Source organism: Aotus nancymaae, unplaced genomic scaffold, assembly GCF_030222135.1.
Source record: "Aotus nancymaae isolate 86718 unplaced genomic scaffold, 86718_ANA_hifiasm-v0.15.2.pri h1tg000058l, whole genome shotgun sequence".
Classification (NCBI taxonomy): Eukaryota; Metazoa; Chordata; class Mammalia; order Primates; family Aotidae; genus Aotus; species Aotus nancymaae.
Window position 1 is genome coordinate 24,448,061 of NW_026988472.1, and position 20,372 is coordinate 24,468,432.

General features: G+C 39.6%; 1 protein-coding gene across 1 annotated transcript; it reads right to left on the minus strand.

Moving 5' to 3' along the window:
* Positions 1–7,258: 7,258 nt before the first annotated feature.
* On the minus strand, positions 7,259–9,076 carry LOC135269925 (putative protein FAM47D). Its single transcript, XM_064364570.1, has one exon. It carries the CDS (start codon positions 9,074–9,076, stop codon positions 7,259–7,261), a length of 1,818 nt encoding a protein of 605 aa, XP_064220640.1.
* Positions 9,077–20,372: the final 11,296 nt, after the last annotated feature.

Below are 20,372 nucleotides of genomic sequence, written 5' to 3' on the forward strand. Positions count from 1 at the left end.
TCTGTGAAGAGGGTCACAGGTAGCTTGATGGGGATAGCATTGAATCTATAAATTACTTCGGTAAGTTTGGCCATTTTCACAATATTGATTCTTCCTAACCATGGGCATGGAATGTTTTTCCACCTGTTGGTGTCCTCTCTTATTTCCTTAAGCAGTGGTTTGTAGTTCTCCTTGAAGAGGTCCTTTACATCCTTTGTTAGTTGTATTCCTAGGTATTTTATTCCCTTTGTAGCAATTGTGAATGGCAGTTCGTTCTTGCTTTGGCTCTCTTTAAATCTGTTATTGGTGTATAGGAATGCTTGTGATTTTTGCACATTGATTTTGTATCCTAAGACTTTGATGAAGTTGCTTATCAGTTTAAGGAGATTTTGAGCTGAGTCAATGAGGTCTTGTAAATATACAATCATGTCATCTGCAAATGGAGACAATTTGACTTCCTCCTCTCCTAATTGAATATCCTTTATTTATTTTTCTTACCTGATTGCTCTGGCTAGAAATTCCAACACTATGTTGAATAGGAGTGGTGAGAGAGGGCATCCTTGTCTAGTGCCAGATTTCAAAGGGAATGTTTCCAGTTTTTGCCCATTCAATATGATATTGGCTGTGGGTTTGTCATAAATAGCTTTTATTATTTTGAGATATGTTCCGTCGATACCTAGTTTATTGAGAGTTTTTAGCATAGAGGGCTTTTGAATTATGTCGAAGGCCTTCTCTGCATCTATTGAGATAATCATGTGGTTTTTGTCTTTGGTTCTGAAAAGTATGGAATGCTTCATGAATTTGCGTTTCATAACTTCTTGATTTCTACCTTGATTTCATTATTTACCCAAAAATAATTACAGAGCCGGCTTAATTTCCATACAATTATATGATTTTGAGCATTAAAAAAAATCTTGAATTCTATTTTTTTGCCTTTTGGTCTGGGAGTGTGGTTGGTGTGATTTCAGTTCTTTCGCATTTGTTAAGATTGTTTTATGTCTGATTGTGTGGTTGATTTTAGATTATGTGCTATGTGCAGGTGAGCATTTTGTTCAGTTTTGTGTTCTGGTCCTTTATGTGTTTGTTAATTTTCTGCCCTGATGATCTATTTAATACTGTCAGTGGGGTGTTACAGTCTTCCACTGTTTTTTTTATGGGATTCTAAGTCTCCTTGAAAGTCTCTAAGAAATCATGTTATAAATCTGGGTTCTTCTGTGTTGGATGCTTATATATTAAGGATAGTATGGTCTTCTTGTTGAGTTGAACCCTTTACCATTATGTAATGCCCTTCTTTGTCTTTTTTGGTCTTCTTGGTTTAAAGGCCTTTTTCTCTGAAATTAGGATTGCAACCCTGTCTTTTTCTGATTTCCATTTACTTGGTAGCTTTTCCTCAATTCCTTATTTTGAGCCAATGGTTGTCAGTGCATGTGAGGTCTGTCTCTTGAAGACAGCATGCCATTGGGTCTTGCCTCTTTCTCTAGCTTGACACTTTGTGCCTTTTAATTGTGGCATTTAGCCAATTTATATTCATGGTTATTATTTATATGTGTGGATTTGATTCTGTCATTGTGTTGTTAGCTGCTTATTATACTGACTTCTTTGTGTGGTTGCTTTATATTGTCATGGCGCTATGTCCTGGAGTGTGTTTTTGTAGTGGCTGGTAATAGCTTTTCCTTTCCATATTTAGTGCTTCATTGAGGAGCTCTTGTAAGGCAGGTTTGGTGGTAACAAATTCCCTAGCATTTGCTTGTCTGAAAAGGATATCTCATTTCTCCTTCATTTATGAAGCTTGGTGTTTCCAGATAATAAATTCTTGGTTGGAATGCCTTTTTTGTTTTTTTTAAGAGTGTATAGACCCCTAATCTTTTCTGGCTTGTATGGTTTCTGGTAAGAAGTTGCCTGTTAGTCTGATGGGCTTCCCTTTGTAGGTGACCTGTCCAGTCTCTCTAGCTGCTTTTCAACATTTTTTCTTTATTTTTGATCTTGGATCATCTGATGATTATGGGTCTTGGGGATGTGAAATATTTTGTAGGCATTGTCTGCATTTCCTGAATTTTAATATTGGCCTCTATAGCTGGATTGAGGAAGTTCTCATGAATTATATCCTGGATTATGATTTCCAAGTTGCTTCCATTCTCCCCATCTCTTTCAGGGACACCAAAACGTAGCAGATTTGGTCTCTTTACATAATCCCATATTTCTCTGATAGTTTCACTCATTCCTTTATATTACTTTTTCTTTATTCTTGTCTGACTGTCTTATTTCAGAAAGCCCATCTTCATGCTCTGAGATCCCTTTTTTCAGGTTGATCTATTCTGCTTCTAATACTTACGATTTGCTTTGTGAAATTCTTGTAGAGTGTTTTTGGCTCTGTTAGGTCAGATTCATTGTTTTCTATACTGGCTATTTTATCTGTCTGCTCATGTGTCATTTTATATTAATTCCTTGATCCTTGGATGGGGTTTCAGTGTCCTCCTGAATCTCAATGATCGTCCCTATCCATATTCTGAATTATATTTCTGTCATTTCTGAAATCTCAGTACAATTAAGAACCCTTGCTGGAGTACCAGTGCAGTCATTTGGAGAAAAGAAAACACTCTGGCTTTTTAGGTTGTCAGAGTTCTTGTGCTGGTTCTTTCTCATCTTTGTGGGCTGATGTTTCTTAAGTATTTGAAGTTGCTTTCCTGTGGATGTGCTATTTTTTTTTCTTTCATCCTATTTGATGACTGTGGGGATTTGATTGTGATATAAGGTAGATTCAGTCAACTGACTTCATGACTGAAAATTTTCAGGGGCCAAGGCTCAGCTCAGAACTCCTGCCTGGATCTCATGCTGTAACTCTGAAAGACTTGTATTAGTCCCCACCTTTGATCTCTGGCTCCTCCAGTTTATGAATCTGTTATACTGAAGAGGTTGAGGTGCTACCAGACCACTGGTCACAACGCTCCAGTTGGTGGTGTCAGGCAGAGCAGTGACAGTGGGATCTGTCCTTGTCCACATGTGTTGTTAGCAGCAGCGGCGGCAGCAGCATTGAAGAGTGCACACTCCATTTGCTGCAGCAGCATTCTCATGGTCCCGGGATAGTAGCCTTAATGTGGATATTTGCAGCAGCAGTGGTGGCCGCATGGCTTGGTGGGGCTAACGAGTCTCCACTGAGACTGTGTGCATGTGGGTTTAGCATGGAGGTGGAGCACTGGTGGGTGTAGGACTTTGTGTGCCCTCTTTGCATGTTCACGCTGGCAGCAGTCTGCATAAGGCTGGGGCTTTTCTACTGTTTCCATGCCTAGTTTAGCTCTGGTGACCCAGGCTCAGGGGGCAGGCTGCTAGCAGGGGTGGGTCTGGGGTTCTCTGAGCCCACCAATATTCTGAAGACAATGGTGGGGTGGTGAGATGGGAGGAGGCGTGAGGGGGTGCAGTCATGCCAGCAGCAATGGCAAGGCAAGGTGCAGGAGTTCCAGGACCAGTGTACTGGTGGGGAAGGGAAGGCTAGGTCTGCCTGGGCATACAGTCACAGGCATAACCATGTGGAATGTGACCATCGGTGCAAATGAGCTCTTGTTTGTCTGCAGAGGTCACTCTGCCAGTCAGGTGTGATCCACCAGCTATGATGTGGGCCCCAGGAGGCACCTGGCAGCTGAGCTGCAAACAGCTGTGGCCAGGCTGGGACCCTGCAGGAGGCCAGCACACTGAGAGGTGCTCTGGCTAGACTGGTCTTGTCTCATGGATGAGATTGCCCTGTAGAGTTGAGGTCCAAAAGTTTCCCTAGGGCTAAATTGTCCTATGAGAGCGATTCTAGCCTAGGGAGATGGACGTCTCTGAGAGTGCTCCACTACAGTTGCTGCTACGGGACATCCTCTGCAATCTGCCCCTGGCTGGAGTTGTGCCGCTCTCATTTCTCTAAGAAACTTTCCCTGCCGACTTGAGTGTCCATGGTGGTTGAGGAGTCTCCTCCTGCTGAGATTCCAAAAGTCTACAGTTAGAATGGGTTGCTTCTTGCCTTGGGTTGCCTTTTAAACACATCCGCTTGGTAAAAGTTATTGGGACACGTTCTAGTGCATAGTGGCTCTGGGAAGGGTTCCTAGCTTCCACCCTCTGTGTTTTCCCTCCACCTGTTCTGCCTCTGCCTAAAGCTTCAGGATAAGAGTATGGCAGCACTGGAATATGAACTCATTTTTGCCTAGCTCCAAAGGCCTTGCTCATTCATGCAGACTCTGAGAAATGAAAAATAATTCCCATCCTTTTTGTTAAATCACATGTTCCTACAGTCAAATTCTCCAAAGCCTTTATGAAACCTATATGATGCTGTAATACAGTTGATTATTACAATATTTATGGAATATACCATTCATAGCTTTAGGCTACACAGGGACAGTTATAGATCAACTTCTCTTGAATTCCCTCTCTTTCTAAAACCTACGGATTTGAAATCCGGATGTTTTCAGAAAGCCAACTGGTGTTAAAAATCAAAAAGGATCAGTTATTTTTTCTGTTTATATCTGTGTGACAAATAATACCAATGTGTGTAATTACAGTGTGGAGAAACCCACATAATTTCTCTGAGGAAAGTTTATTTCACTGAAAGTAGTCATTGCCAATAAGCAATAGAAGCCCTAACCAGTGGCTCTTATTTTGTAATTATACTTTTTCATCTTAATTTTAGTGTATGTGCAGCCAAAGCAAGCACTACTTTTTCATCTTAAGCAAAGGCTAAGTTTGTGTGTAATAGAGATGAAGACTGTCATCAGATAAACACCATCCAAAAGTTATTTTATGGCTGTCTTTCTGTTGTGATTTTTATAGGACCCTTTTTCCTTTTCTACTCCCTCCTTTTCCACAAATATATGTTGAGTATCAATTATATGATGTTTGAGGCATTAGGCACTTTAAGAAGCAATCCTTTAAGTCTCACCAGAATTGGAGTTTCATCACATGGTGTCCATCGTGTAGATGAGGATACATCCTCTGTGAAGTGCAAGGTCACATAACAAAATGTGGAAAACTAGGCCTGTCTCTTGCTGAAAGGAACTTAACATTGAATGCTGCTGCATGAAGCCCAGAGCTTCAGTGGAGAGCTTGAGAAACCAGATAACTCAGCCAGGTACAGTGGCTCACACCTGTAATCACAGAACTTTGGGAGGCTGAGAGGGGCGGATCATGAGGTCAGGAGTTCGAGACTAGTCTGGCCAATAGACTGAAACCCTGTCTCTACTAAAAATACAAAAATTAGCTGGGCATTGTGGTGTGTGCCGGTAGTTCCACCTACTAGGGAGTCTGAGGCAGAAGAATTGCTTGAACCCAGGAGGCAGAGGTAGCAGTGAGTCAAGATCATGACACAGCACTCCAGCCTGGGTGACAGAGCAAGACTCCATCTCAAAAAAAAAAAAAAAAAGAAAGAAACCGGATATCTCTGAGCCATGAGGCATGACATTGGCCTCTCTGAAGTCTGAATAAATAAATAAGTGTGGGGATTTCCCTTATTTTGAAGGTGTTAATGACTAATATCTCTAGGATATTGAAGTGAGTTCTTCAGTGGAAGACAACTGGGAAATGAGTGTCCCTGTCTACATATATAAAATCTTAATAAAAGTAATCATGAAATTGACCTTGGTGGGGAGAAACTGAAACAGGATTACATGGCCTCAGTGAAGTCCTAACAATAGTGAAAATTACGTATGAAGACACAAGAAAGATACAGAAGAAAAGGAATATTGATCGTAGTCTGGAATGCAGGAGCATGTGCATGTATGCCTGTGCATGTGTGTGTGGGTGTTTATGTACCTAGATAAGTTTAGAGGAGCCTGGAGAATTAACAAGCCATGCTTGTATTTTATAAAAATGCACTCAAGAAGAGACACGGGTTGGAAATTGTTGCAGATACAATAAGATACAGTGGTGATATGAACCTAAGTTTATGATGATGAATTTGAAGAGAAATTCTGGACCTCGCCTTAGAAAACAACATAAAAAACTTCATTCTTCAGGAACACACTGCCCACAGACAAGCTTCACTACAAACAGAATTTGCACATAGACAGATGTATATATCACTCCTTACTTAGATGAAATATATGCATATACTTCCATTTACAGATGGATTCTTTCATCACTGAAAGAAAAAGTGCACTACAGATCTGTACTACCACTACATTTAGCCACAGATTTACCTTCACCAGTGTTAACTGTTATTTTTGAAGGGTAAAGAAGTTGCTTGATTTATTATTTTAAACTTATGAGTGCATTTTAAATTGCTATTAGTGAAATGAAAATTATTTGAACTTGAACAGATATGTAAGGATATTTGATGTCACTTGGTAGCTTTTCTCAGGCAGATCTATTTTGCACATGAGATTTGCCAGGAAGTTGTAGCTACCTCATATTCTGCACCTGTTTATATTATTTGGTAATAGTCTTTTGTAGTGAAGGTTTATGAACATGATGAAAATTTGCATATATTCAATTGAGAGATGTAATAAAATGGCATAACTCAAGTTTCATTTATGATTTTCATAGTTTTCAAACTTGTTTTTGGGGGTTGGATGGCATCCCAAAGAGGAAGATAACAATTTTAATATTAAAAAGTGTTAACATTATTTTGGCTATAGACTCAAATTTTTGGTAAACAAAATAATTGTCATAATTATTTCACTAAAATTTTAATATAAGAGGAGTTATACAATTCTCCTTTTACTCAGCATATTTTTTTTTTTTGTAAGATGGCATCTTCTTCTGTCACCCAGACAGGAGTGCAGTAGCAGGATCACGGCTCACTGCAGTGTCCACCTCCTGGGCTGAAGCGATCCTCCTACCTCAGCCCCCCTGGGTAACTGGGACTACAGATGCACACCACCACACCTGGCTAATGTTTGCATTTTTTTGTAGAGACCAGGTTTCATCATGTTGCACAGGCTGGTCTGGAACTCCTGGGCTTAAGCGACCGGCACACCTAGGCATCCAAAAGCGGGAAGGGTTACAGGCATAAGTAAATGTGCCTGACCCTGTCTCTCTTTTTAAGGATAATTCTTTTGTTTCTGGTTTTTTGTATTTTTACAAATAATTGACATTATGATGTAATATTCACAGTGATATTAATAACATAATTGATAAAATATATGAAATAATGAAGCCAAAGCAGGTGATTAAGAAATGTGTATAAACATTAGATACTGAATTTACAGATGTTGTCAAAGTTGTACCCCTACCAGGCCAGTCATCATAAATTCTGATTGATGTTTAAAATGAGAGGAAGAAATACCCAATTAAATAGTAAATTGGAAACTGTCTAATCTTCTTCCAATGCATCTGCATCGTCTTCTTTGTACTTGTAAACTTCAATTGCAGATTGCATAGGAGTTTTAACAGAGTCATAAGTCCATCCCTTCCTGGTAAACAGCCTTTCAATTATGCCAGGCATTTCGTAGCCCTTGCTTAGAATGAAATCCTTAAAGGCAATCGGTCCATAAAGATTGTCAAGAATATCGGGTTCATCAGGCTTTTTAAGTAGCGGCTTGGGGTCAATCGAAGTTTTATCACTTGTTAGCTTTTCACAGAACTTAGGCTTGAGGTACCATGGTCCTCCATGCCTCATCTTTGCAGGCTGTGAAAAATTCGGTGTTGTCTCCGTTTTCTTGTCCCAGTCTTTTTCCTGCGAGAATAATTTGACCTCATCCATTTCATCTGGCTCTATGTTGTACTGAAGCTCTGTGGCACGCTCTTTTATCATCTTAATCTGTTGGTCTTCATAGGTTGCTGTGTCCCCATGGATGCAGTCATATAGATGCCTGATGCGTTCTTCATCAATTCCTATGTCTCGAGCCCACTTGAAGAACTCACTGAATTTTCTTGGTGTGTATTCAGGTTGAAGAGAGTCAGAAACGCCCTCTGTTGTGCTTGGTGTATCTTCCTGAAGCTGTTCTTTTAAATAGGATGCTTGAATCTTTGGAAGCTCCGAGAATTGATGGGACTTTGGAGCTTTGGGAGGCTCTGGGCAGAGATGAGACACTCCGATATTGGGAGGCTCCAGGAAGAGACTGGACACCTGACGAGTCTTGGGAGGCCCCGGGCGGAGACCAGACACCCAACGAGTCTTGGGAGGCTGTGGGCGGAGATGAGATACGCGAGTCTCGGGAGGCTCCCGGCAGAGACAGGGTATTTCAATCTCAGGAGGCTCCAGGCGGACATGAGATACGCGAGTCTCGGGAGGCTCCCGGCAGAGACAGGGTATTTCAATCTCAGGAGGCTCCAGGCGGACATGAGATACGCGAGTCTCGGGAGGCTCCCGGCAGAGACAGGGTATTTCAATCTCAGGAGGCTCCAGGCGGAGATGAGATACGCGAGTCTCGGGAGGCTCCCGGCAGAGACAGGGTATTTCAATCTCAGGAGGCTCCAGGCGGAGATGAGATAGGCGAGTCTCGGGAGGCTCCGGACAGAGATGGGGCGTCCCGAAGGTCTTGGGAGGCTCTGGGTGGATATGAGACACCGGAGTCTTGGGAGGCTCTGGGCAGAGATGGGGCACCCTAGTCTCGGAAGGCCATGGGGAGAATTCCCCACAAGGGTATTTACCAGGCTCGGTGGGTTCCTCGGTTGCCTTCTCCCAGCCCTCATAACCAGCCCATGCGCCCTCCAGCTTCCTCTCAGGATCCTGCGGTTTCAGCACCTGTCGTGGGAGATCTGGAGGTGTATCTTCTCCCAGACTGGGGTGCATGGCCAAGGGATGTTTGGCCATCAGCTGGCCTTCCACTTCCGCTACGGACACCTTCCATGCTAGCTGGGCTGGCGAGAGTTTGGAAAATAGGGCCTCTTGCTTAAGCGGCTTTTTCCGCCTGCTTTGGGGGTCAGCATAGGCACTTCTGCTAGAGATTTTGGGGAGTGAGAACTCGTCCCGGTGACAAACTAGCGTATCTTCGGGAGACGGACAGCCGTAGTGGAAGTCGTCCATGCCCTTCTTCACAAATATCCAGTTCTGGGTGTCTATGGGTGGCAACTTCAGGCGCCTGTGCTTGTGCTCCCCGAAGCGCTTGGAAGGCGATGTGTCACGGTACCAGGGCGGGGAGTCCATTCCCGGGGACCTCGGCCGGTCCTGTGGCTTCTGGTCTCCCATGGTGGTCCTCGCTGGGCTTCCACCTCTCCTGCTTCAGCGGTTCCTGATCCCTGCGACTCTGGTCGCTAGGAGACCGCGAGCCACGCGCAACCCAGGTTCTCCCGGGAGGCGGGGCAGCTCTGACGTCACAGGCGCGGCCCGGATTCTAACAGGTGTGTGGTGGAATCTCATTCTGGGTTTCATTTGCATTTCCTAATGACTGCTGGTATTGAACATCTCTATATTTGCTGTTCAATTTTTTCCCATTTTTAAATTGTGTTGCTAGATATCATAGTTTTGAGAATCCTTGCTGTGTTCCAGATGTAAGTCGGTTATCAGATAAATGATTTGCAAATTTTTCACTTCATCCTTGTCTTTGTCCCTTTCCTTGTCTTAACACTGTCAAAGAGAAGATTTTTAAGTTTGATTAAGTTTATCAATTTTCTTTTTTACAGATTTTGTTGCTTTTGATGTATCTATGAAAACTTTGCATGTCCTAAGGTGATAAAGTTGGTTTTCATTTAAATACGTTATAATTTTTGTAAACAGCACAAGATATAGATCAAAGTTTTTATTTAAAATATGTATCTATTGCTTACGTATATCTGGTAATTTCGGAACTATTTTTGTAAAGACTATCTTTTCTCCATTTGGAAACTGGTAGAATATCAGTTGTCTATATTTCTTGAGGGTCAATTACTGGGCAATCATTTCTCTTCCATTGATTTTTCTCTCACACAAATTTCACACTCTGTTGACTCCTTTAGCTTCATAATAAATCTAGAAATTAGGCTGTATTAGTTCTTTAATACTGTTCTTTTTGGTTCTTCTAGGTCCTTTGAATTTCTATAGAAATTTTAAAATCAGTTTGTCAATGTCTAAAAAAGTCCTATTGGGATTTTGATTAGGATTCTGTTGAATCTATAGATCAATTTGAGAATAATTGTCATATTAACAATAGGATGTTTTCTGACCACTGAGGAAGGAACATCTTTCCATTTTTTATGTGATTTTTCATTTTCTCAGGGATATTTTGTATTTTTTAGTGTATGTGTCTTTCACATCTTTTTCGCTCTAGTTTTTTTCTAAATATGGTTTTTGATAGTATTATATGCAGTTTTTTATTGCAATTTCCAATTTTTTCTTGTTAGTATATATAAATATTGATTTTTGTATATCCATCTTATATACCATGGTATACAACCTTGGTAAACTCACTTATTAATTTCAGGATCATTTTTGTAGCTTTCATTGAATTTTCTATGTATACAATAATATCATCTGTGAATAACGATAGTTTCCTTCTTCCTTTCCAAGATGATCATCTTTATTATTCTTCAACCCCCACTGATTTAATGTATTGACTGAAAATGATGAGAGTGGAAATCTTTGTATTGTTTCTGATCTTAGAGTGTAAGTCATTTTGTATGGTGTGAACTGTAGGGTTTTTGTACACACAATTTTTCCTTTTATTCGTATTCTCAGACTTTGTGACAAATGCTTTGTGTCAAATGCTTGGATTATCTAATAATTTTTCTTCACCCATTAAGATATCCATACCACATTTCTTTCTTTTATAATTATGCTGAAATAGTGAATTATAATGATCAAATTTCAAGTGGCATACATACTTTCAGTTCTGGGGATAAACTTCACTTGGTTTTTAAACTTTTTTTTATCCTTTGGATATGTTGTTGGGTTAAGTTTGCTAAAATATTCCAAAATTTTTTTTCATCAATGAGTATGAAGGATATCTGGTGATGGTTTTTCTTTGATTTGTTGTTCGGCTTTGTTATCAGGGTAAGGGTAATCATAGAATGGTTTGAAAAGGATCATATCTTTTTCATTTTCTCAAAGCATTTGTGTATGATTGGTATTATTTCTTCCTTCAATGTTTTGTAAAGTTCACCAGAGATGCCCTAGTTGTCAGGCTTTCTTTGTAGGAAGGATTTTTAAACTACAGGTTTAATTTCTTAAATAAGCATAGGGGTATTTAGATTATTTATTTATTTTATAATAAACTTGGTTAGTTTGTGTATTTCAAGGAATATGTCTATCTCATCTATGTTATTAAAATTAGCATGTAAAGTGTTCATACTATTCCTTTGTTATTCTTTTTTTCCTTATTGTACGTTAGGTTCTGGGGTACATGTGCAGATCATGCAGGATTATTGCATAGGTACATGCATGGCAAGGTGGTTTGCTGCCTCCATCCTCCTGTCACCTACATTAGGTATTTCTCCCCATGTAACCCCTCCCCAACCTTCCCACCCCGAATGTCCCTCCCCTAGTCCCCACCCCACAACAGACCGCAGTGTGTGATGTTCCCCTTCCTGTGTCCATGTGTTCTCATTATTCAACTCCCACTTGTAAGTGAGAACATACCATGTTTGGTTTTCAGTTTACTGAGAATGATGGTTTCCAGATTCATCCATGTCCCTAAAAAGGACATGAACTCATCTTTTTTATGGCTGCATAGTATTCCATGGTGTATATGTGCCACATTTTCTTTGTCCAGTCTATCAGTGATGGGCATTTGGGTAGGTTCCAGGTCTTTGCTATTGTAAACTGTGCCACAATGAACATATGTGTGCATATGTCTTTATAATAGAATGATTTATAATCCTTTGGGTATATATCCACTAATGGGATTGCTGAGTCAAATGGAATTTTTATTTCTAGATCCTTGAGGAATCGCTACACTGTCTTCCACAATGGTTGCACTAATTTTCACTCCCACCAACAGTGTAAAAGTGTTCCTATTTCTCCACATTCTCTCCAGCATCTGTTGTGTCCAGATTTTCTAATGACCGCCATTCTAACTGACATGAGATGGTATCTCAATGTGGTTTTGATTTGCATTGCTCTAATGACAAGTGATGATGAGCATTTTTCCTATGTTTGTTGGCCTCATATATGTCTTCTTTTGAAAAGTGTTCATCTCCTTCACCCACTTTTGAATAGGTTTATTTATTTTTTTCTTGTAAATCTGTTTTAGTTTTTTGTAGATTCTGGATATTGGTCCTTTGTCAGATGGGTAGATTGGAATTTTTTTTTTTCCCATTCTGTTGATTGCCAGTTCACTCTAGTGATTGTTTCTTTTGCTGTACAGAAGCTCGGAAGTTTAATTAGATCCGATTTTTCTATTTTGGCTTTTGTTGCCATTGTTTTTGGTGTTTTAGTCATGAAGTCCTTGCCTATGCCTATGTCCTGAATGGTTTTGCCTAGGTTTTCTTCTAGAGTTTTTATGGTGTTAGGTCTTATGTTTAAATCTTTAATCCATCTGGAGTTAATTTTAGTGTAAGGTGTCAGGAAGGGGTCCAGTTTCTGCTTTCTGCACATGGCCAGCCAGTTTTCCCAAAACTATTTATTAAACAGGGAATCCTTTCCCCATTGCTTGTTTTTGTCAGGTTTGTTAAAGATCAGATGGTTGTAGATGTTTGGCATTGCTTCTGAGGCCTCTGTTCTGTTCCATTGGTCTATATCTCTGTTTTGGTACCAGTACTATGCTGTTTTGATTACCATATTCTTGTAGTAGAATTTGAAGTCAAGTAGCGCAATGTCTCCAGCTTTGTTCTTTTTGCTTAGGATTGTCTTGGCTGTGCAGGGTCTCTTTTGGTTCCATATGAAGTTTAAAGTGCTTTTTCCAGTTCTATGAAGAAGCTCATTGGTAACTTGATGGGTCTAGCATTGAATCTATAAATTACTTTGGGCCACATGGCCATATTGATTCTTCCTAACCATGAGCATGGAATGTTTTTCCATCTATTTGTGTCCTCTCTTATTTCCTTGAGCAGTGGTTTGTTGTTCTCCTTGAAGAGTTCCTTTACATCCTTTGTTGGTTGTGTTCCTAGGTATTTTATTCTCTTCATAGCAATTGCGAATGTGAGTTCGCTTATGATTTGGCTCTCTGTTTGTCTGTTATTGGTGTGTGGAAATGCTTGTGATTTTTGCACATTGGTTTTGTATCCTGAGACTTTGCTAAAGTTGCTTATCTTAAGGAGATTTTGGGCTGAGATAATGGGGTCTTCTAAATATACAATCATGTTGTCTGCAAATAGAGACAATTTGGCTTCCTCTTTTCCTAATTGAATACTCTTTGTTTCTTTTTCTTGCCTGATTGCTCTGGCCAAAACTTCCAATACTATGTTGAATAGGTGTGGTGACAGAGGACACTCTTGTCTGGTGCCAGTTTTCAAAGGGAATGCTTCCAGTTTTTGCTAATTCAGTATGATATTGGCTGCGGGTTTGTCATAAATAGCTTTTATTATTTTGAGATATGTTCCATCGATACCTCATTTATTAAGAGTTTATAGCATAAAGGGCTGTTGAATTTTCTCAAAGACCTTCTCTGCATCTATTGAGACGATGATGGGGTTTTTGTCTTTGGTTCTGTTTATGTGATAGATTATGTTTATAGATTTGTGTATGTTGAAATAGTCTTACATCCCTGGGATGATGCCAACTTGATCATGTTGGATAAGTTTTTGGATGTGCTGTTGGATTTGGTTTGCCAGTATTTTATTGAAGATATTTGCATCAATGTTCATCATGCATATTGGCCTGAAATTTTCTTTTTTAGTTGTGTCTCTGCCAGGTTTTGGTATCAGGATGATGTTGTTCTCATGAAATGAGTTAGGGAAGATTCCCTCTTTTTGTATTGTTTGGAATAGTTTCAGAAGGAATGGTACTCACTCTTCTTTGTGTGTCTGGTAGAATTTGGCTGTAAGTCTGTCTGGTCCTGGACTTTTTTTTTTTATTGCATTTTAGGTTTGGGGTACATGTGAAGAACATGCAAGATTGTTGCATAGGTACACACATGGTAGTGTGATTTGCTACCTTCCTTCCCTTCACCTATATCTGGCATTTCTCCCCATGCTATCTCTCCCAAACTCCCCACCCCGTGCTGTCCCTCCCCTGTTTCCCCTCAACAGACCCCAGTGTGTGATGTTTCCATCCCTGTGTCCATGTGTTCTCATTGTTCAACACCTGCCTATGACTGAGAACATGCGGTGTTTGATTTTCTGTTCTTGTGTCAGTTTGCTGAGAATGATGGTTTCCAGGTTCATCCATGTCCCTACAAAGGACATGAACTCATCATTCTTGATGGCTGCATAATATTCGATGGTGTATATGTGCCACATTTTCCCTGGGTCGTGGACTTTTTTTGTTTGGTAGGCTATTAATTGCTGCCTCAACTTCAGCCTTTGTTATTGGTCTATTCAGGGTTTCAACTTCTTCCTGGTTTAGTCTTGGCAGGGTGTAAGTGTCCAGGAATTTATCCATTTCTTCCAGATTTGCTGGTTTATGTGCAGAGAGATGTTGGTAGTAATCTCTGATAGTTTGTGTTTCTGTGGAATTGGTGGAGATATCCCCTTTATCATTTTTTATTGCATCTATTTGATTCTTCTCTCTTTTCTTTTTTACTGGTCTAGCTAGTAGTCTATATATTTTGTTGATCTTTTCAAAAATCCAGCTTTTGGATTCATTCATCTTTTGAAGGGTTTTTGTGTCTCTATCTCCTTCAATTCTGCTTTGATCTTAGTTATTACTTGTCTTCTGCTAGCTTTTAAACTTGTTTATATTGCTCCTCTAGTTCTTTTAATTGTGATCAGAGGGTGTCGATTTTAGGTCTTTCTTAGTTTTTCATGTGGGCATTTATTTCTATAAATTTCCCTCTAGACACTGCTTTAAATGTGTCCTGAGATTTTGGTAAGTTGTATCTTCATTCTCATTGATTTCAAAGAACATCTTTTTTTCTGCCTTCATTTCCTTGTTTATCCAGTCATCATTCAGGAGCCAGTTGTTCAGTTTCCATGTAGTTGCTCAGTTTTGAATGAGCTTCTTAATCCTGAGTTCTAATGTGATTGCACTGTGGTCTGATAGATTGTTTGTTATGATTTCCATTCTTTTCATTTGCTGAGGAGTGATTTGCTTCCAATTATGTGGTTGATTTTAGAGTACATGCAATGTGGTGCTGAGAAGAATGTATGTTCTGTGGATTTGGGGTGGAGAGTTCTGTAGATGTCTACTAGGTCTGCTTGGTCCAGATCTGAGTTTGAGTCCTCGATATCCTTGTTAATTTTCTGTCTCTTTGGTCTGTCTAATATTGAGAATGGAGTGTTAAAGTCTCCCACTATTATTGTGTGGGAGTCTAAGTCTCTTTGTAGGTCATTAAGAACTTGCTTTATGTACTAGGTGCTCCTGTATTGGGTGTGTGTATATTTAGGATAGTTAGCTCTTCTTGTTGCATTAATCCTTTTACCATTATATAATGCCCTTCTTTGTTTCTTTTGATCTTTTTTGGTTTAAAGTCTGTTTTATCGGAGACTAGGGTTGCAACCCCTGCTTTTTTGTTGTTGTTGTTCTCCATTTGCTTGGTAAATCTTCCTCTATCCCTTTATTTTGAGCCTATGTGTGTCTTTGCATGTGAGATGAGTCTCCTGAATATAGCACACTGATGGGTCTTGACTCTTTATCCAATTTGCCAGTCTTTGTCTTTTGATTGGGGCATTTAGTCCATTTACATTTGAGGTTAATATTGCTATGTGTGAATTTGATCCTGCCATTTTGATACTAGCTGGTTGTTTTGCCTGTTAGTTGATGCAGTTTCTTCATTGTGTCAATGGTCTTTACCATTTGGTATGTTTTTGCAGTGGCTGGTACTGGTTGTTCCTTTCCATATTAAATGCTTCCTTCAGGATCTCTTGTAAGGAAGGGCTGGTGGTGACAAAATCTCTCAGCAATAGCTTGTCTGTAAAGAATTTTATGTCTCCTTCATTTATGAAGCTTAGCTTGGATGGATATGAAATTCTGGGTTGAAAGTTCTTTTCCGTAAGGATGTTGAATATTGGCCCTCACTCTCTTCTGGCTTGTAGGGTTTTTGCCAAGAGATTCACTGTGAGTCTGATGGGTTCCCTTTGTGGGTAACTCGACCTTTCTCTCTGGCTGCCCATAGGATTTTTTCCTTCATTTCAACCCTAGCGAATCTGATGATTATGTGCCTTGAGGTGTTCCTCTTGAGGAATATCATTGTGGTTTTCTCTGTATTTCCTGAATTTGAATGTTGGCCTGTCTTGCTCTGTTGGGAAAGTTGTCCTGGATAATATCCTGGAGAGTGTTTTCCAACTTGGTTTCATTCTCCCCATCACATTCAGGTATACCTATCAAATGTAGAATAAGTCTTTTCACATAATCCCATATTTCTTGGAGTCTTTGTTCATTTTTTTTCACTATTTTTTCTCTAATCTTGCCTTCTCATTTAATTTCATTGAGTTGATCTTCAATCTCTCATATTCTTTCTTCTACTTGATCGATTCAGCTATTGAAACTTGTGTAAGCTTCGTGAAGTTCTTATGGTGTGTTTTTCAGCTCCTTCAATTTGTTTATGTTCTTCTCTAAGCTGGTTTTCTAGTTAGCATTTCGTATAACCTTTTTTCAAGGTTCTTAGTTTCTTTGCATTGGGTTAGAACAAGCTCAGAGAAGTTTGTTATTCCCCACCTTCTGAAGCCTGCTTCTGTCAATTTGTCAAACTCATTCTCCATCTAGTTCTGTTCTCTTGCTGGTGAGGAGTTGTGATCACATGGAGGAGAAGAGGCATTCTGGTTTTTGGTGATTTTGGCCTTTTTGTGCTGGTTTCCTCCCATCTTTGGGATTTATCTACCTTTGGTCTTTGAAGTTGGTGACTTTTGGATGTCCTTTCTGTTGATGTTGAAGCTATTTCTTTCTTTTTTTTAGTTTTCCTTCTAGCAGTCAGGCCCCTGTGCTGTAGGACTGCTGGAGGTCCCCTCCAGATCTTGCTTGCCTGGGAATCACCTGCAGGGGCTGCAGAACTGCAAGGATTGCTGCCTGTTTCTTCCTCTGGTAGCTTCATCCCAGAAGGGTACTCACCAGATATCAGCCATAGCTCCCCTATATGAGGTGTCTCTTCGGATATACGGGGGTCAGGGAGCCACTTGAGGAGGCAATCTGTCCCTTTTCAGAGCTCAAGTGCTGTGCTGGGAGCTTTGTTGCTCCCTTCAGAGTTGCTGGGTAGGGACATTTAGGTCTGCTTAAGTGGGACTCACAATTGCCCCTTTTCCCAGGTGCTCTGACCTGGCAAGTTGGATCTTTATTTATAAGTTCCTGATTGGCTGCTCCCTTTTATCAGAGATGTCCTGCCCAGCAAGGAGGAAGTCTAGTCACAGTCTGCCAACAGAGGCTTTTCTGAGCTGCTGCAGTCTCCACCTAATTGTTGTATAAAGTTATGTGTGATTTTGTTTACACAGGCAAGGTTAGAACTGCCTCGGTAATGGCGGATGACCCTCCCCCTCCACCCAAAATAGACTGTCCTGGGTCGAGCTCAACCTGTTGTGCTGGCTGCAAAAATATCAAGCCAGTGGGACTCAGTTTGCTGGGCTTTGTCGGGGTGGGACCTGCTGAGCCATATCACTTGGCTCCCTGCCTTCAGCATTGTTTTTTTCAGGGGAATGGGTGGTTCTGTCTCACAGGCTTTTCAGGCACTGGCTAAAATGACTGCTCAGTTTTGTGCTGGAAACCCGCGTAACCCACCCAGTTTTGTGCTGAAATCCTGCTGCGCTGGTGTTGTCATCACAGGTGGGAATCTCTTGGTCTCTGGGCTGTAAAGACCATGGGAAAAGCACAGTATCTGAGCCGGAGTGCCGGAGTGTCTGGAAAAGTCCCTGATGGCCTCCCTTGGGTAGAAGGGGTAGTTCTCTGGTCCCTTGCACTTCTGAGGTGAGGCAACACCCCACCCTGCCTCGGTTTGCCCTCTTTGGGTTACACTCACTGTCCAACCAGTCCCATTGAGATGAACCTGGTACCTTGGTTGGAAATGCAGAGATCACTCACCTTCTGTGTCACTCTCACTGGGAACTGCTGCCATATTTTATTTATCCATTTATCAGTTGATAGACATTTGGGTTGTTTTCGAAGTTTTACTACTATAAATATTGCTGCCATGATCATTTCTGTATGATTTTTGTGTGAGATATATTTTTATTTCTCTTGAATATTTTCCCAGGAGCAAAATTGCTGGGTCATATGCTAACTTCTTAGTTAACTTTTAGAAAAACTGTGAGATTCTTTTTCAAAGCACTGACACTGTTTTACATGCCCAATAGCAGTGTAGGAGGGTTCTAACTCTCTACATCCTCACCAACATTTGTTATTATGTGTCTTTTTTATAATAGTCATACTAGTATGTGAAGTCGTATCTCATTGTGGTTTTAATTTGCATTTTTCTGATGGTTGATGATATCAAACATTTTTCATGTGTTTATTTGCCATTTGTATATCTTCTTTGGATACATGTTTATTCACATCTTTTGCCCATTTAAAAATTGGGCTATTTATCCATATATTATTGATTTGTTAGAGTTATTCATATATTATAGATACAATCCCCTTATCAGATACATAATTCACAATTATTTTCCTCCATTCTGTGAGCTGCCTTTTCACTTTTGTGATGGTATCCTTTGAAACAGAAACTTTCCAAAACATTTTTCAATAAAGTATCTGTTTTATCTTTTGTTGCTTGTCCTTTGCTCTTGGTGTTATGTTTAAGAAGTCATTACCTATTTTGAGATCACAAAAGTTTAAAACTTTAGCTCTTACACTTCCATTTTGACTTAATGTTTGCATATGGTGTGAGGTATACATCTATCTTCATTCTAATGCACGTGGATATTCAGTTGTCCCAGCTCCATTTGCTGAAAAATATTGTTTCACCATTGAATTGTCTTGTTATCTCTACTGATCAACTAAGCATAAATGCGAGGGTAGATTTCTGGAATCTAAATTCTATTTCATTGACATATATGCCCAGCTTTATGCCAGTACCATTTTCTTTTGATTACTGTCGCTTTGTTTTAAGCTTTGAAGTATAGAAGTGTCAGCTTCAACTTCGGTCTTTTCGAAGATTGTTTTGTCCATTCTGCATGCCTTGAATGTCCATATTAATTTTAGAATAAATTTGTCAATTTCTGCAGAGAAGCTAGCTGGGATTTTAATAGGGTTTACTCTTACTAGGTATATAAATTTGGGAAGTATTGCCACCTTAAAAATATGAAGTCTTCCTTTCCATGATTATGAAATGTTTATTCATTTATTTAGATTTTTTTGTGTCTTTCAGCAATGTAATGTTGCTTTCAGAGTTTAAGTTTTATACTTTTTTGTTAAATTTATTTCTAAATATTTTATTCTTTTGTATACCATTGCAAGTAAAATCATTTCCTAATTTTTATTTTAGAATGACTCATTGCTACTACATAGTAATATAATAAATATTTCTAGTATATAGAAATGCAATTGGTATTACTGTATTGATTTTGTAGCCTGCAACCTTAATGAATTTATTTGTTCTATTTGCTTTTGAGTGGATTCTGTAGCATTTTCAGTATGCAAGATTATATTATCCTTGTATAGAGGCAGTTTTATTTCTTCTTTACCAATTTGGATGCCTTTTATTTTCTTTACTAAGTAACTTGACTAGGACCTCCAGTAAAATGTTGTATGGAAGTGGTAGGAATTGCCATGTTTATTTTATTTTTGATCTTTTAGGGCAAGCATTAAGTTTTTCACTATTAAATATGAAGCTATCTATGGAAGTTTTCTAGATACTTTGTCAGGTTGAATAAACATTTTTATTTTCCTGGTTAGTTGAGTGTTTTTGTCATGAAGCAATGTGGAGTATTGTCAAAAATTTTTTCTGCATTTTTTGAGATGATTGTGGTTTTTGTCCTCTATTTTTTGATAATATCAAATAGCAAATGTTTTACATTTATTGTTTCTTGGACATTGCAATAGCCTTGAATTATAGAGATAAATTGTACATGGTCACTATGTAAACTCTGTTTTATATATTGTATGATGTGGTTTGCTAGTGTTTTATTGAGGGAATTTTTTGACAGTACTTTGAAACATAAATTGCACCACAGTCAGATCCAATTAAATTCAGGAACCTTTCTACGTTGTTTTTTGAGGCTAGTCTTTGAGCTTTGTTCTCGCTACAGAGGGTGTCAATTTCTTGGCTTCTGTGTAAACTAACTGGCTTGTGGTTTAGCTTGACAGTCTCATTGAGCTACTAACTTCTCTGCTCACCACCAAATTCTCCACTGTTGTTGATAACAACTTTAGGCTTGAGCTGTCTCAATTTCTGTATTCAATAAAGTTGTTTCCTATGGAAAGGGCTTTGGAGGTCTCTTCTTACTGACTGCCTCTTCTCACTTGGCAAACTCTCTGAGCACCTGCTCTGCAGCAGAGAACTAGCATTACAGCCCTGCAGGGCACTGGTTGGCATAGTAGCCTCTGGTCT